Source organism: Trichoderma camerunense, assembly GCF_050948025.1.
Source record: "Trichoderma camerunense strain CBS 138272 chromosome Unknown V8C40scaffold_11, whole genome shotgun sequence".
Classification (NCBI taxonomy): Eukaryota; Fungi; Ascomycota; class Sordariomycetes; order Hypocreales; family Hypocreaceae; genus Trichoderma; species Trichoderma camerunense.
In genome coordinates this window covers 1,335,222-1,350,277 of record NW_028145359.1, presented here as the reverse complement: position 1 = coordinate 1,350,277, position 15,056 = coordinate 1,335,222, and the positions used below count along the sequence as shown (strand labels likewise).

Here is a 15,056-nt window from a genome sequence, read left to right as displayed (position 1 = left end):
CATTCAACCTTACCAAGGAGCAAATCATGTCTATTGCGGATGGCCATCGTTTTCATCCTCGTAAAAACGATTCTGGCCGCGTACAATACCCACCAGAAAGGAGGCGGTGGCCACTTCCTATGTCAAGATGCCCACGATGATCTCAAAAGCGCACCGGCAAAGCGAATGCATATTCGCATTCCCTTATAACCACATCTTTCCTACCAGAACTGGAAACAACGAGACGTCCATGAGTTTATAGCAATTTCTTCATCTCAGCGTAAAACAACCAGCATGGTGACGATTACCCCGACGCCCACTCTCTTGTCAGAAGTCACTTCAACCGTGATCGCGACCTGCACGACTGCAGTCCCCGATGCCAACGGCTATGTTCCTCCCGACGCGTGCAACGCCAACTATGGCTTTTATCCTCGGTGGGAAGATAATGCCGCGTTTGCGATTGCATTTGGCTTGACTACGTGTGCACATCTTGCACAGGCCGTTACTTTGAAGAAGGTTCAGGAAAACGAACCCTCACTGCCGTACGCCTGTTAACGCTTCTTAGCCATTCTGCTGGGTTATAATCATGGGTGCACTATGGGAGTGTATTTGCTTCATTCTACGCACGTTGGGTGCAAAAGATCAGCAAAACTCGACATATGTGACCCTTTCGACACTATTATTTCTTCTCGCTCCATTGTGTAGGACGTCATCATCTTCGAACAGCTCTAACTGTCTTCTGACATTATGTCTCCAGGGATAAATGCGTTTGCATACATGGTCGTCTCCCGCCTCATCTACTTCCTCCACCCGAAACAAACAACACTCGGGATCCCGGCTCGTTGGCTTGCAAAAGGCTTCGTGGCGGCCGATATAATTTCTTTCATCATTCAAGCTGCTGGCGGTGCGCTCATGGCAGATCAGCAAAGCACGGAGAACGCAAGCCTTGGAAGAAAAGTTTACATGGCCGGTGTTGGGGTGCAGCTCTTCTTTGTGCTGATATTCGTCGCTGTCGTTACCTCCTTTTACCGACAAGTATCGTTTGATATCCGTACCGGTACACTCAAAAATCGGAATAGGTGGATACGTCCTCTTATTCTCGTCATATTTCTTGTTCTTATTCTTATTGTTGTCCGTATACCCTCGCTGTCTACACCATATCTCGTACTAACACCACCTAGGAGCGAATTACGTTTCGACTTATCGAGTTTAGCGGCGGCGTGTCCTCTTCCAACGAAATACTGCGTCACGAAGCCTATCAGTTATATCTTGATGCGTTACCCATGCTTCTTGCTCTGGCGTCTTTGAATCTGGTGCATCCTGGAATAGTTCTAAAGGGGCCCGGAAGCAGTTTTCCTTCGTCCAAAATCCACTGGTGGAAGGGTCGCTCTGCTGCTTTTGAACCAATCACTCTTCAGTCTTTTGATCGGCGAGAGCATTCATCATCTGAGTAATGTGGTTAAGCCAAAGGTGAAAGTAGTAAAAAGGCATGGTTACCAGAAAAGAATTGGACTAAATCTGGTGATAATTTATTTAAGTTCATCATAATATTGTTCTAGCATCCACCACGGAGTACGAGCCTAAGTATGTGAGCAGATGACATTTAGGCCATTTCGGGAGGAGTTGAACATAAGCTTATAAGATGGATCTTTCCAATTTTAGTCACCTATTTAGAACTATGAGTATGTACACAGTTCCAAGCCTCACCATGATTTCAGCTGTATCAGATTGGATACTCAAAATCTACCCTATACTAGTAATTCTAGCACAGCTCAGATTCCATATAAACCTTGTATAGGCGATACCCGAGGTTAGCCAGGGGGCCATGACCCTGCCGTGGCGAGCCACCTTTATCTGTGTTGGTCATGATGATCTCGTAACAAAAGTACCATTGAAGCCCCATAATTTAGGGTAGGATCGAGGTTTCCGTCCGCCGCGGTGATGCCGCATCTGTCTAAAATCTGCGCGTCGGTAAGCATCACGACAACAGCGGAATTAATTTAACCCATGAATGACGAGCCAGTTTCACCTTTTCATCATTCAACCAACCACACAGCATTAGATACGAAGTGAAGCTACCAATCTCATACCTATGTACTTTGGGATAGACTTGGCCAGCTTTACTTGCAACCTGAGATGTTATTGAACCTCTAGGAAGCCACGTCAAATGACTCCTATCGGTATGGCATTTGGTCTGCCGTACCGTTTGTAGGCCCCCTGCTCTCTGTATTCCCAAGAAGCAGCAGCATCCACCGCTGCCACCCACCTCGGTTTTCTAGACGCGTTCCACCAGGTGCATTGCATGAACATGCTTCGCCATTGCATCGACCGAAAAAAATGATCGATCACTATCAGGGTAGAGCTTTTGGATTCTGGCCCGAAAATATTTGACACGAGAAGATGGCATGGTAGGATTACTTTTAGCGGGACAAGTTTGGGGACGGCGAATAGTGCAAAGTAATAAAAAGACACAGTCGGCGAGGAAGAAGACTGGGATAATATTTTGACAATTTTTTTTTCTTTTTTGATTGCTGTTTGCATCCAGTTCTCATCGAGAACCACAGACAGCACTGACTTTGAAGGGCGCGTAGTACCAGCGTTGTGTAACGTCAATGGTAAATGCTCAATCACAAATGACGACCAGGAACTCGGAGTCTCGGATTTTGTATACCCACTTTACTGTCTCTTACGCAGCATACAAAGCATACATAGCTCTTCCAAACAGATACTCCAGTAGCAGTATTCTTATGGTAGCAGTGAGAATATTGGAGCCTGTACAGCGCCAAAACTGACTGCATACATTATGTAGTATTGATGATTGATGAATCTCAAAAGTGATATGACTCCTCCCGGCCAGGGCGTACCCATGCCATGTCCGCCTTGGATATCATCTACAGTAGGCGATCTGCTTAAATTGTGGCCCCGTCTGGGTCTCTACGTGTAGATCTGCTTTGTTATCGTATATAGTTTAAAGCAACAGCCTTCTGGGAGAATGTTATCTTCATAGAGGCCCTGGCTGCGGAAAGTTTGGAGAGAATAATTGCAATTTTGTAATCAACTAATTGAAGAAATTGTGAATTCGTAATGTATAAAGTGAGCAATAGAAATGGTGTATATGTAAATATCCTTAAATCTCAAATTGCGTCTCTATGTATGGACTCAAGTCAAAGTCTACGCCCTCTTGTGAACTAGGTGGTGTTTCTCTAAAATTCATCACGGCTCATCTCCACAACAAACACCAAGCAAATATAATCATATTATGTCGCTAATAGTGCAATAGTCTTGTGAAATTCAGGGTTTTGATAATCTGCTGCGAAATATTGGACTCCAAATACACGGCGTCCATGCAACTTGCCGTGATAGCACTGTCGAGATTCCTCGTACCTTAGTCCATCTTCCTTCTTGATGTTCCATTCAGTACTATGCTGGGCGAATTGGTAAATTCACTGTCACCGACAGCAAAAAATTGCTTCATGTAATCAATAGATCCCTCTCTCTGCATGCTGCGTTGCCTTTATGCACATTCTTTGTAATGACTGGTCGGCCACCATGGGGCAAACTCCATGTCAATGCTCAAGTTATTTGTTATGCCATTCTGGTCGGTCCGTTGGATTTCGTAATCGGTTTTCTGGTACACAAAGTAAGTAAAACGACCTATAAACGATGCGGCTGATATCTTTCTAAACTCAAGAAAATATCCCACCTTTAAGTATGTCCTCCGTACTCGCGTCCTTACTCGCCAATTCAATATCTACTGTTTTCAATATTCTCTCCCCCGTTGCACGCCTACCAGTGGACTCGTCGTGCTGGACAGCGCCATCGTTCTCATCCAGGCTCATGATGTACCCATCTGACCTCCTGCTGTGATAGTTGGAATCTCCACGACTGGATGCATTGTGGCTAGCGTAGAGAGACGTGGGGAATGCGAGGTCGAAAATGGCTTGAAAGCAGGGTCGCATGACGACCAAGGAGGCAGCAATGATAGTGATATTCATCTCGACGACGATCATGATATGTGTGGGGATGATTAGCCCTGAGTGAGCAGAATATTAGATATGTCAGGAGATATTTGACGGATGGGATGGAAAGGCGTACAAGTGAAATCTGTTTTGACGTTGTACAGATCGGTAATCATGTAGAGTCGGACTATAGATATTATAGTATCTCTAGGAAAAGTCAACGATAGTCTGTAAATCCAGGGGAGAATTTGCACGTACATCAAACCAAAGAGGATCAGAGCAGTCAGTTGCTTCACCTCAATGCGTTTGTTCTTGGCCAGATATAATACTGGTAACGGAATGCAAATCAGGCATATACTAGTAGATACGTTGACGGAGCCGGTGACATAGTTGAACATGACCGTTGTATCAATGCAATGCCCCGGGACTTTAGGTAGCCAACTCTTATATACCGGGTCGCAGGCAAACATGCTCACGAGTGTAGCAGCTGTGAAGAAGCCCGCGAGAACCACCATGAGGGTGTAGTTAACAGCACGGGAGAATTTGACGAGGGGGTGATCGACGAGGGTCATGAGGTCGCGATAAACAAACGTCAGGGAGAGTTTACTGAATAAAAGCGGAAGCTTGGTGAAGATTTGGATAAGCCAGAACATCTGCTGCTGTTAAATAATGCGAAAATAGTGTCACAGAATTTGATGTGACCTACGAGGTTGGTCTTGTAGGACCCTTGGAGATCTGGCGGGAGATCCCTTTGGTGGCGGCCATAGCCAAATGCGGCCGTGACTGGAAGATGTTAGAATGTTGAATCGATACAGAAACATGAAGAATGGCTTTTGCGCACTGGTAATATCAAGAATCAGATGTATGACAGCAGCTAGCTGAAGTATGGTCAGTCAAACGGAATTTTGCTTTTCCTACAAGACGCTCAACTCACCATGGCCGTGCTGACCAGGTAATCTGAAATGGCGAGCCGGCTCTGCGACCATCGATGCCAGACTCTCAATACGACGACGGATAATGCTAGAACCGTGATTGAAATGTCAACGCCGAGAAAGAGGGCGACCCTAGATTCTGGCATCTTGACGACGGCCTCTCAATGGATCACCAAGTTGAAAGAGGAGGAAAGAACAGTCATGATCTTCCTCTCTCCCTACGGTTGAAACTAGCTACTACGCCTACCTATACTTCAAACTTGTTACAGTATGTGGAAGAAGAATCCTACATAGATAGGGATGGCATGGGCGCCTTGCTGACTGTGAACATGGGATTGTAGTACTCGGACATGGCCATAGCGTAAGTGCAGACGTGGAGCAACACACCGAGTCCGGCTCAGAATCCGGTGCAGGGGTTTGTTTTGCGCTACTGCGCCGATGTCGAAATTGAGTATTAGTCGAAGAAACACATGCCGGTAAAGTGCGCGAACCCAGCTTGGAGCGAATGTCTCTGTTGGTTGAACACAGGCCCCGCCGAATGTGCAACAAGCGGGTAAGTTCCGAGGTCTTTTATTTATCTCTACCTAGATGTACTGAGGATTTCTCTTTCATCCATCACCCATCCAATCTTTCCGTATCCAACCATCATGGCGGCTGAGGACGACACCGTCATCAATGTGCCGGCAAGCACTGAGAAGTCGAGCCACACCAGCATTGCCAACGAGGAAGTGGCCGCTGCCGATCGTAGTTCCACGCCCAAGGACTCTGACGATGATGGCGAGTTTTATGAAGACCCCAAGGCCGCCCGGCGACTGTTAATCAAATGCGACATTCGCCTGATCCCCATCCTGGGATGCCTATATCTCGTGTCCTTCTTGGACCGCTCGAACATTGCCAATGCGCGGCTCTTCAAGTTGGAAACGTCACTTCATATGCCGTCAAACGGGTTTAACACCTGCCTGTGGATTTTCTACCTTCCTTTCGTGATCGTAGAGATCCCAAGTAACTTGTTTATGAGTTTGAATAAAATCAAGCCCAACCACTGGCTTGCGGGAGCGATGCTGATTCTTGGCATGTCTTGGATAACGTGTGATTTGAGATGTATTTTCTAACCTGATTTAGGTGTTGTTTCGATGTGCCAGGGACTCACGAGGAGCTATGGTGGGCTTCTTGCTTGTAGATTCATCATGGGCATCATGGAGGCTGGTCTGCCGCCCGGTATGTATCAACCTACTATTCTTTTGAGGGTTCCGTAACTGATGCCTCCAGGGGCCGCTCTTCTTATTGGGCAATACTATAAGCGCAGTGAATTTTATATCCGCTTCTCATATTTCATCTGCTTTGCTCTGCTCGGTAGCGCTTTCAGCGGCGTAGGTCTTATATCCCCCATGTCAGAGTGACATCGCTAACGAAGCACAGCTCCTCGCATACGCCATCGAGCACATGAATGGAATGCATGGATATGAGGCCTGGCGATGGATTTTCATCCTCGAGGGCCTCTTCACCTTTGCCTTTGGACTCGCCGCATGGTTCATCATCCCAGCCTTCCCACAAGAGGCAACCTTCCTCAGCGACGATGAGCGAGCCATGCTTCTCGCCCGCCTGCGCCACGATCGCGGGAGAGAGAGGGTTGACTTCAAGGGAATTAACTGGCTGAAGCTTCTTACTGACTGGAAGATATGGTCATTCACCCTTATCTACTTCTGTGCCGACATGGGCGCGGCATCCATCTCATCCTTCACCCCAACTATCCTTGCCCAGCTCGGTTGGAGCGCCTCACGAGCCCAAGTGATGAGCATTCCTATCTGGATGGTGGGCATCGTCGTCACTCTATCTACTTCCTACGCTTCTGGGAAACTATCCCTCCGCTGGCCGTTTGTGCTCACCGGCGCCATCTTCTCTCTCATCGGTTGGTGTATACAGTACACCCAGGTCCAGCCACCGGCAGTGCGTTACTTTGCCCTGTACATCATCGCTTTTGGATCATTCATGCAGTTCCCCATCCTCATCGGCTGGCTCAACAGTAACCTACGCGGTCGACCCCAGCAGGCCGTCGCGAGTGCTGTTCAGCTGGGTATGGGTAACTGTGCGAATTTTGTAGCGAGCAATGTGTTCATCACTAAACAGGCGCCCAAATACCCTACTGGGTTTGCTACAGGTGTCGGCTTCGCAACACTCGCAACTGTAAGCATACTTTTGGTGACAGGGGCCTTGGCTTGGCATAATAGACAGTTTGACCGGAAGCATCGGGATGGGGGCGAGAACGTGGAGGACCAGGAGAACTTTAGATACATGTTATAGATCACTGCATGCATGTAGACATGGAAGGAGGGGATACGACTTTCACGCAAAGTACCACGGTAATTAATGACTCTAATTCTGAAGAATCTAATACAAATTTTGCCTTCTTCTCTCGCTAAACCGGTGTAGTATATACTTCATTTTAAATCACCCATGCAAAATACGCATACTCTAATATTCTCATGGTAAAAGTATCTAGTATTCATACGGTACTTACTCCGTACATACTGCATTTTTGCCACTTATCTCTAATGGTGGTGCCTAATGGCGCCGAGAACATCGAACCTTTCCGTTGAAGGGCAAAAGAGATTGCGGCATCCAATTTCCATCTCCACTTATGCGGTTGGTCCCTAGCGTAGTAGAGCATACCCCTGAAGCCATTCAAAGCTGCTCGGCTTCGTTCGTCTCGGGATGCATAAGCGCTACCGACTTTGAACCCTGCGACTTCTCCGCCAGCCCACATATTAAAAGTTCCAAGCTTTAATAGGTTATTTCTGACCTTGTGGTGGAGAGGAAATTCCTTCTTGATTGCATGCCTTGGCACACGATGAAACATTGCATGGGATATGTAGCATTGTACGTTGGTCGTACATACGAGTACCATGCAACAGACAGCGATTACAAATGCCTCGCGGTCCGAATCAAACCGCGAGAGGTTCCCGGATTCAGGTTAGGCCAGTCAAGCTGAATCATTCACCATGTGTAACCCGCGGCCTTTCGGATAGCGGTCCTGTCGAGACGAGCATTTCAATCTCACCTTTCCTTGGCTGATTTGCAGGTTGCAACACAGCAGCAGAGACGACGGAGGATCCTTACATTATATACTACTCCAGCATCTGCGTGATAGCGCTTGTAAGAGACAATGGTTTCTACTTCTATTGAAACGCGGCTGTTCATAAACGGCAAGGTATGAAGTGACTGCGCAGTGTCCTTCTTCCCTCACTCACATCCCGCAGTTCCGGCCATCCTCTAACAATGAGACGTTTGATCTTCTTTCAGCAAAATCTGGTTCATTACTAGCAAAAGGTAGGTTTCTTTGATCAACGTTTATGATCTACCGACGTGGGTTCTGACACGACAATGAAACAGTATATGAAGCGACCAAGGAGGATGTAGAGGACGCTGTAGCGGCTGCCAAAGCCGCCTTCCCAGCATGGGCCAGTCTCTCACCGTACGAAAGAGGCAGATATCTCGTGCGGCTCGCCGACCTCATCGTGGAAGCTAATGCAGATCTAGCGCATCTTGAGGCTGAGTCTATGGGTAGACCTGTGTCAACGTACTTTGATGCGACCGTTGGTGCCAAGTATTTTCGCTACTTCTCTGAGGCAGCATATCCTCAAGGAGGTTCAAGCTTGAATACTCCGGGGTTTGTGAATATTACTTTGAAGCAGCCGGTAGGCGTTGTTGCAGCGATTATTCCTTGGAATGCACCTCTTGTCTTCTTTTGTAAAAAGCTGGCACCAGCATTAGCCGCCGGCAATGCTGTCGTTCTCAAGAGTAGTGAGAAAGCACCGTTGACTGTCAGTTCTCTCCGACACCCTTCACATCTGCTTCCCATTCTAAAACTTCCACAGTCTCTGTACGTCGCTATGCTCGCTCAAAAAGCCGGCTTCCCCCCTGGCGTCCTCAACGTTCTCTCTGGCCATGGCCCAGTCTCTGGTGCAGCGCTCGCTTCGCATATGGACATCCGGGCCTTGACATTCACCGGCTCTAACCGCACGGGAAAGCTAATCGCTAAGATGGCCGCTGATTCCAACATGAAAAACTTGATCTTTGAACTCGGGGGCAAGTCACCGGCCATCATTTTTGACGACGCCGATATTGATGCCGCGGTACGAGAGACCCAGTTCAGCATTCAGCTCATTAGCGGACAGACCTGCATGGCAAATTCGCGCATCTATGTACAACGCTCTATCGCGGAATCGTTTGTGGAGAAGTTTAAGGTTGCCTTTACGTCTGCTCGACTTGGTGATCCGACCGACCCTCAGGTAAACCACGGGCCACAGGCGGATAAGATTCAGCACGCCACAGTACTGCGGTATATCGAGCAGGGCAAGAAGACGGGCAAGTTGATAACCGACGAGCAGTCCGCCTCGGGCTTATACATCAACCCTACGATATTCACAGATGTCCCAGAGGATGCCCAAATAATGAAAGAGGAGATTTTTGGGCCAGTGGTGATCATAAACACATTCGACACGGAGGCGGAAGCAGTGGCAAACGCGAACAATACTGAGCACGGTTTGTACGCATCGGTTTATACGAAGGATCTGGATCGAGCGATGAGGGTTGCCTCGAGGCTGGAGGCGGGAACAGTAGGGGTTAACTGCACAAGTCCGACGAAGGGAGACGACATGCCATTTGGTGGGCAAAAGGGGAGTGGAATGCAAAGGGAGAGTTATATCCACAGTATTGAGACATTTATGGAGACGAAGTCAGTTTTGATCAAGGTGGCAGGGCTATGATGGGAAGAAATCTCAAGCATCCAATCTGATCGGGGAAACTATAGGGTAATACTACAAGAGGTAGGGAATTGCCATGGCTAGATAGTAACAAACGTTAATCCATCTACCTCTTATGAAAGATCACCTACTTTGGTAGTTTACTACCCTGAAAGTTTAGCAAATATGCAAATAAGCGCTGTGATATACAAACTAAGCTTTCGGATACCTCTAGCGTTGAACTGTTCCAGTATAGGACCTAGTCGCCTTTAAGAGGATTTAAAGGTATCAGTCTTCATCAACGTAGCCAGTCACGATGAACATCTTATTATTATATATTGAACCTACTAACTAGGCAAATACCGTCCCATGCTGTGCCTATCTTGGTGGAAGTCTATATGCTCTCTCCGCTAGGGCGACAAAATTATCCCTAAAACACCAAGCTACTCTAAAATAATTCCTTAGCAGAGAGTCCACCAACTGTACAACTGCTTCTCTTTTGCTAGTAAATATTATGTGTCTTTTCTGAAGCTATTCAGAACGATTGGTTGTGCGGCGTCTGCGCTCCCAATTTGCGTGCGATTTTCTTGCATCCGAAATGACGGCAGGTCAGGTTTACTGTCGCTCATGATTCGTCCCGGATGTACAGCGTTGAAGGCAACAAGCGCAAGAAGCATGGGAAGCGAATCCAAAGCATATTGGTATGCTTCGTGTAGTGGTATAGTACTGTCGAGTCCTTGGGCGTATTCGCAAATGCGGAAGATAATTCGAAGCTGACAAAAATAGTTAGGAAATAGAATCTCACACATGTTTTGCCCATAGATATAGATCCTTACTGAAATTAAAGCCAATACGACAAATTGAGTATAGAGGAGCAGCATAGCGGGGCTTAACTTTGTTAACTTGGCCTTCTCGTTACTTTCTTTGCGTACTCGGAGTAGAAGCCGTAACGCAAACAAGCAGAAGATGAGAATGAATAGTTGTTGTATCCCAACACCAGCCATGTATATGTGCAACCCCTGAAGCACCTTGTCTGTCGGTGCATCTTTCGCTGTGGCTCTTGCAGCACCGTACACTTGGATGACGAATGATACAATGTCCAAGAGAACAAACACGAAACCGAAATGCTGCGCCTTTACCCGCCACACGCGACGATCGTCTGTATAGTTCCAGACCATGCGACCGAACACCATGTAGACAAAAGCGTTTGTCCAAAGTGGCGCAACGAGAATGAGGACAAACCAGGCAGCATAGTAGTTGAAAGAGTCGGGTTGCTGGATGCTAATCGTGCGGAAGATGTACGTCAAGACCTGCCATATGCCTGACATGATAATGACCCAGCAGTATTTCTGCTTGTAGTGTATTGCTTGTCCCAGGTGAACGGCAGTTGTTAGAAAAAAGAGGACGAGAAAGAGAATGGAGGCGCCGAGTGAAGGAAAGAATTGCCACATGTCCGTGGACTCGCCATCCCCTTGTTGCGCCATCTTGTGTTTGGCGTTGGAGAAAAGAAGGTAACAGCTGAGAGAAATTCGGATGCAAATAGAGAGACTTTTATCTTCCAATCCCCTTCCGTACAGTTTATAAATTAGTTCAAGATTTATATATATGTATATATAGATATATATATCTAATTAATTGTCTTGACACTGCCCATACGGCGTCGGGGCCACTCTATCAGGCTTTAGTTATTAGATGAATGGGGCCGTCAATGTTATGGGATTCCCGATTGGCCGAGCCGTAAGGACATTTCCCATCTAGTACTAGTGATATACGCAGCTTTCATCTGGTTAGCCCCCGTGTCCTCGGACATAATGTCGCACCCGTTGAGAGGGAAGAATCTACACCATCTTGTCTTGGGCATCTTGACAGACTTCCTACCTATGCACCAGTATTTCTAGTCAGAGCCGCAATGACACGTGTAAAGCCAGGCCAACGCCGAAGAGCAAGAGCACCCAAAGTCCGGACGGGCTGCCAAACATGCAAGTAAGCGATTCATCAACCCTTGTCTAGCCGATTGCGGGCCCAGGTAGGCGCACTGAAGATGCTAACGCCGAGATTCGCAGAAGTCAGTCAGCTCCCAGTGTAGCATAACAGCAACGGCGATGACTTACTCTACTTATAGTTCGGAGGCTCAAGTGCGACGAGACTCGCCCGTCCTGCATTAGATGTAAGGCCATATCCTTTGAGTTAACACTTACATGTATTATGTACACTTTATCTGAATGCTCACCTGAGAAGGCACCTCATCCGGCTACTCCTGCGACGGCTACCGGGTCATTGCCAAATCATCCTCCAACCCATCACCGGCTCCGCAACTGAGATGGATGATGATACACGTGCAGAATCATGACGTCCATCGTGTGGCTCGCTCCATACAGTTTTTCACCGAACAAACAATACAGCAGCTTTCCATGTTCTTCCCGGATGAGTTTTGGAGTACAAGGGTCCTGCAGTTGGCTTACTCAGAACCCTGCATTTGGCACGCACTTGTCGCTCTATCCACGTACCATGAGAGATACATAGATCGCAGTCCCGGCGGTGACGCTTCGTTTGCTTTGCGTCATTACAATCTTGCCATCAATAGCCTCTCCAGTGTCCGGCACGACCTGTCATTGATACACCTGGTATCATGTGTTATATTTATATGTGTTGAGGTATATTGCTTTCTAGATCTTCTCATTTCAGTCACTGACTGACCCAGATTCTCCGAGGGCATATGAGATCCGCCATAAAACTTTACACATCTGGTTGTAGAATGATGAGAGAAATACAGCCAACCATATCTGCCGGCAATCATCTCTTCCGCCTTATCGTGGCTTTCTTTAATCGCCTCACACTTCAAATATCATGGGTAAGTATTCGTACCATTTTGATGTACTAAAAGGAAACTCTAACATATGGTATATATAGATTTTTGGGAACTCGATAGATGGGTTACTGGAGATGAGTTATGCCGTACCTGAACGTCAAAGGTCAAGCCCGCCCGAATTTACGTTCCAACAACTTTCAGAAGCTAGAGAAGCAATCCATGGCATTGCATTGCAGTGGATGCTCGATAGACCCTCAGACGAAGAAGCGCTAGGTGCCCTAGTCAACTGCTTTGGAGAATGGTGCCGCGCATTTGATGTATTTCAACAGAAAAATAGCCAGTTACTTGCAGGTGCTGCGAACAGGAGGGCCCTCACATTGCTCGAGCTGCAGAAACGGTACCTAGCTACTCACTTGTGTACTGTTGACTCCAGAGGAGATGACGATGAAACCGTGTGGGATGAATACTCCAGTCAATTCAACGAAATGCTCGATTTTGCCGAGGCATTAATGCAAATTTATGACTCAGAGGCAACATCCAACAAGCACCCCCGTTTTCACATGGATACTGGCGTTATACCTATCCTCTTCGCCATCATTACCAGATGTCGTGACCCCTTCATCAGGAGAAGAGCTATAGAGCTAATGACCTGGAACCCAATGCAGGAAGGTCTATGGAACAGCGCTTTGGTGGCCAGGGCCGCACAGAGACTTATGAGTTTGGAAGAAGGCACTGTTATCGTTGGATGCTCAAATGATATACCAGCTGCGGCGAGAGTTCAGGGCATATCTGTCTATGCTGGTGATGAGCGGCGTGTTGTGTTGCGGTTTTCTCAACCATTGGGCTCCTGGCAGGAGTTGATGAACTATTAGAGTCTCAAAAAGGTCTTCATAGCCAACAAAACATTTATCTGGCTATAGATGGAGCTATAGAATTATAAGAGAGGCGACCTGTACCGTTGTTCTATTTATGGGGGAAGAGGTTGGGAATTAACCTTAATTCGGGTTCAATTGGCGTTACCATGTGAATCATTTAACCTTCGCAAATAATTACCTTCTCGGGGTAAGAGTCTTTAAATCATTAACAATCTACACACGGAATTCAGTTCGGCAGAGGAAACACGCCTTTCAATATGGAATCGTAATCAGTTGTCAAACATAGACCATCCGTAGCTCACTGCCTCAGTGTAATCTTATTCTCCCAAATCTGCCTCTCACATCTTAGTAGCCGCTACTTTTGGCTTCGAAGTATTGTGATTTGATTAAGTGATGTAGTAAAAAGCATCGTTAAAAGGTTGTCCTTGCTGTCTTGGTAAAAGCGCAGCAGATGATGGAACCTGGACTCTTCAGGTCTACTGATTACATTATCTTCTATATTCTATAGGGATACTAGAAGAGTAGCATCATCAAGCAATAGCCTCCTTGCTCTTTGTTCAACATCGGAAGATGGTGATAGTCTTGTCACAATCTCAAGTGGAGTTAGTTAGGGATCATTCGGTTTCATTATAAGGAAATTCTTTAAACACATTCATGCCATAAAGATGATGCTTCACGACAAACCATGTGCTGGATGCCTTGGCTAGTATTATTCCATCTTCGTCGCATATGTCGCACTTGATCCTCATCTTTCGTCCTTCAACTGCATCGATGTTGGCTGTAGCTAAGACTGTTTGCCTAGTGAGAACAGGTGTCATAAATTTAATCTCCATCCCTCCTGTGACGCTTCCTGCTTGAAACATGGTATCTTGTTTGTTCATTACGGCGTTGATCTCCAGAAGTACATTGGAGGACTCATCAAGCAAGGCCATAATCATTCCACCATGCATCATTGATCCGACACCGCCGAGGCCATCCTCGGGAGCGTAAAGTGTCTGCACCTTAGCAATAGGCGTTGATGTATCCTGTAGCACATCTCGGTCCTCTGTCGCAAAAAAGCACAAGACGTGTTTCAGAGTAGTTGGCGTAGCCACGGTTGTACTAAAAAATTGGTCTCGGTGATCCGAAGCTGGGTTACGGCAGTTAGGGCGAAAGTAATAAGTGCCAGAAACACCTAGCAGGTCGGCACACCATGAGATCGTTCGAAAGTAGGCCAACGCATCATCATATCGCTTAGATTTGGAGTTGGGAGGGACTAGGTTGAGAGCTGGGCTGTAGCTGCGATTGAGTTGGTGGATGCCGTCTTCTTCCGACATTCTAAGACGTTGAATGAGCTGAGTTATTTTATGGTGCCACGTTTCTCTTTCTTGATTGCGATCAATGAGAATTAGGTCAACAAGCGATGATGAGGTTGCAATTGAGCGCAAAAGGTATCGGGGCTTATGCTAATGAAGATAAGAAATGGGATACGTAAGGTAGAAAAAAGGTACGGGAAAGCTGTGAGACAGAAAACAATATTATTTTGATGAAAGTGAAACAGGTACTTCCTAGGGGCAACGCCTTGACTTTATCACCCTTAAAGCGAGAAGTAATGGGGCAAAGGCCAAAGTTAGGCCATATTATCGGACCACCGGACCATCGGACCATCCTCATAGGACCAACAGGAGTTACTTGTATGCTATAAGATTTGTTAGATGCCTTTATAATTGTAGTATCTCGTAGAATTCCCAGGTAAATGTTCGCCGCTGCATAGAGGATTG

General features: G+C 46.8%; 6 protein-coding genes across 6 annotated transcripts; 3 read left to right on the top strand and 3 right to left on the bottom strand.

The window, feature by feature from the left end:
* The first annotated feature begins 165 nt into the window (after positions 1-165).
* On the top strand, positions 166-1,527 carry V8C40DRAFT_39127 (RTA1 like protein-domain-containing protein). The gene is made up of 4 exons (XM_083222928.1): positions 166-495; positions 545-680; positions 737-1,110; positions 1,161-1,527. Exons 1-4 carry the CDS (start codon positions 274-276, stop codon positions 1,431-1,433), a joined length of 1,005 nt encoding a protein of 334 aa, XP_083072328.1. The 5' UTR covers positions 166-273; the 3' UTR covers positions 1,434-1,527.
* Positions 1,528-3,067: 1,540 nt separating this feature from the next.
* V8C40DRAFT_248512 (uncharacterized protein) lies at positions 3,068-5,130 on the bottom strand. The gene is made up of 7 exons (XM_083216561.1): positions 4,873-5,130; positions 4,780-4,816; positions 4,645-4,721; positions 4,197-4,591; positions 4,075-4,145; positions 3,683-4,012; positions 3,068-3,607 (listed from the first exon to the last, which is right to left on the bottom strand). Exons 1-7 carry the CDS (start codon positions 5,014-5,016, stop codon positions 3,558-3,560), a joined length of 1,104 nt encoding a protein of 367 aa, XP_083072327.1. The 5' UTR covers positions 5,017-5,130; the 3' UTR covers positions 3,068-3,557.
* Positions 5,131-5,517: 387 nt separating this feature from the next.
* Positions 5,518-9,636, top strand: V8C40DRAFT_275610 (aldehyde dehydrogenase family domain-containing protein; the record flags this gene model as incomplete). The annotated part of the gene is made up of 6 exons (XM_083220743.1): positions 5,518-5,941; positions 5,993-6,088; positions 6,140-6,240; positions 6,290-7,058; positions 8,261-8,691; positions 8,746-9,636. The coding sequence occupies 6 exons, from the start codon at positions 5,518-5,520 to the stop codon at positions 9,634-9,636; spliced, it is 2,712 nt and encodes a 903-aa protein (XP_083072326.1).
* A 488-nt stretch (positions 9,637-10,124) lies between these two features.
* On the bottom strand, positions 10,125-11,063 carry V8C40DRAFT_275609 (RTA1 domain-containing protein; the record flags this gene model as incomplete). The annotated part of the gene is made up of 2 exons (XM_083220742.1): positions 10,125-10,385; positions 10,449-11,063. The coding sequence occupies 2 exons, from the start codon at positions 11,061-11,063 to the stop codon at positions 10,125-10,127; spliced, it is 876 nt and encodes a 291-aa protein (XP_083072325.1).
* Positions 11,064-12,023: 960 nt separating this feature from the next.
* Positions 12,024-13,293, top strand: V8C40DRAFT_275608 (uncharacterized protein; the record flags this gene model as incomplete). The annotated part of the gene is made up of 2 exons (XM_083220741.1): positions 12,024-12,236; positions 12,523-13,293. The coding sequence occupies 2 exons, from the start codon at positions 12,024-12,026 to the stop codon at positions 13,291-13,293; spliced, it is 984 nt and encodes a 327-aa protein (XP_083072324.1).
* A 617-nt stretch (positions 13,294-13,910) lies between these two features.
* V8C40DRAFT_280274 (PaaI family thioesterase) lies at positions 13,911-14,798 on the bottom strand (the record flags this gene model as incomplete). The annotated part of the gene is made up of 1 exon (XM_083221379.1): positions 13,911-14,798. The coding sequence occupies exon 1, from the start codon at positions 14,610-14,612 to the stop codon at positions 13,911-13,913; it is 702 nt and encodes a 233-aa protein (XP_083072323.1). The 5' UTR covers positions 14,613-14,798.
* Positions 14,799-15,056: the final 258 nt, after the last annotated feature.

Bases quoted from the DNA above. Each gene is read 5' to 3' on its own strand.
- V8C40DRAFT_248512 (XM_083216561.1), bottom strand. From the start codon at position 5,016: ATGCCAGAATCTAGGGTCGCCCTCTTTCTCGGCGTTGACATTTCAATC. The intron at 4,592-4,644 runs GTAGGTCACATC...TAACAGCAGCAG, and splicing joins GGTCCTACAAGACCAACCTC to ATGTTCTGGCTTATCCAAAT. The intron at 4,146-4,196 runs GTACGTGCAAAT...GACTTTTCCTAG, and splicing joins CTGATCCTCTTTGGTTTGAT to AGATACTATAATATCTATAG.
- V8C40DRAFT_39127 (XM_083222928.1), top strand. From the start codon at position 274: ATGGTGACGATTACCCCGACGCCCACTCTCTTGTCAGAAGTCACTTCA. The intron at 496-544 runs GTTCAGGAAAAC...AACGCTTCTTAG, and splicing joins AGGCCGTTACTTTGAAGAAG to CCATTCTGCTGGGTTATAAT. The intron at 681-736 runs GTAGGACGTCAT...TTATGTCTCCAG, and splicing joins ATTTCTTCTCGCTCCATTGT to GGATAAATGCGTTTGCATAC.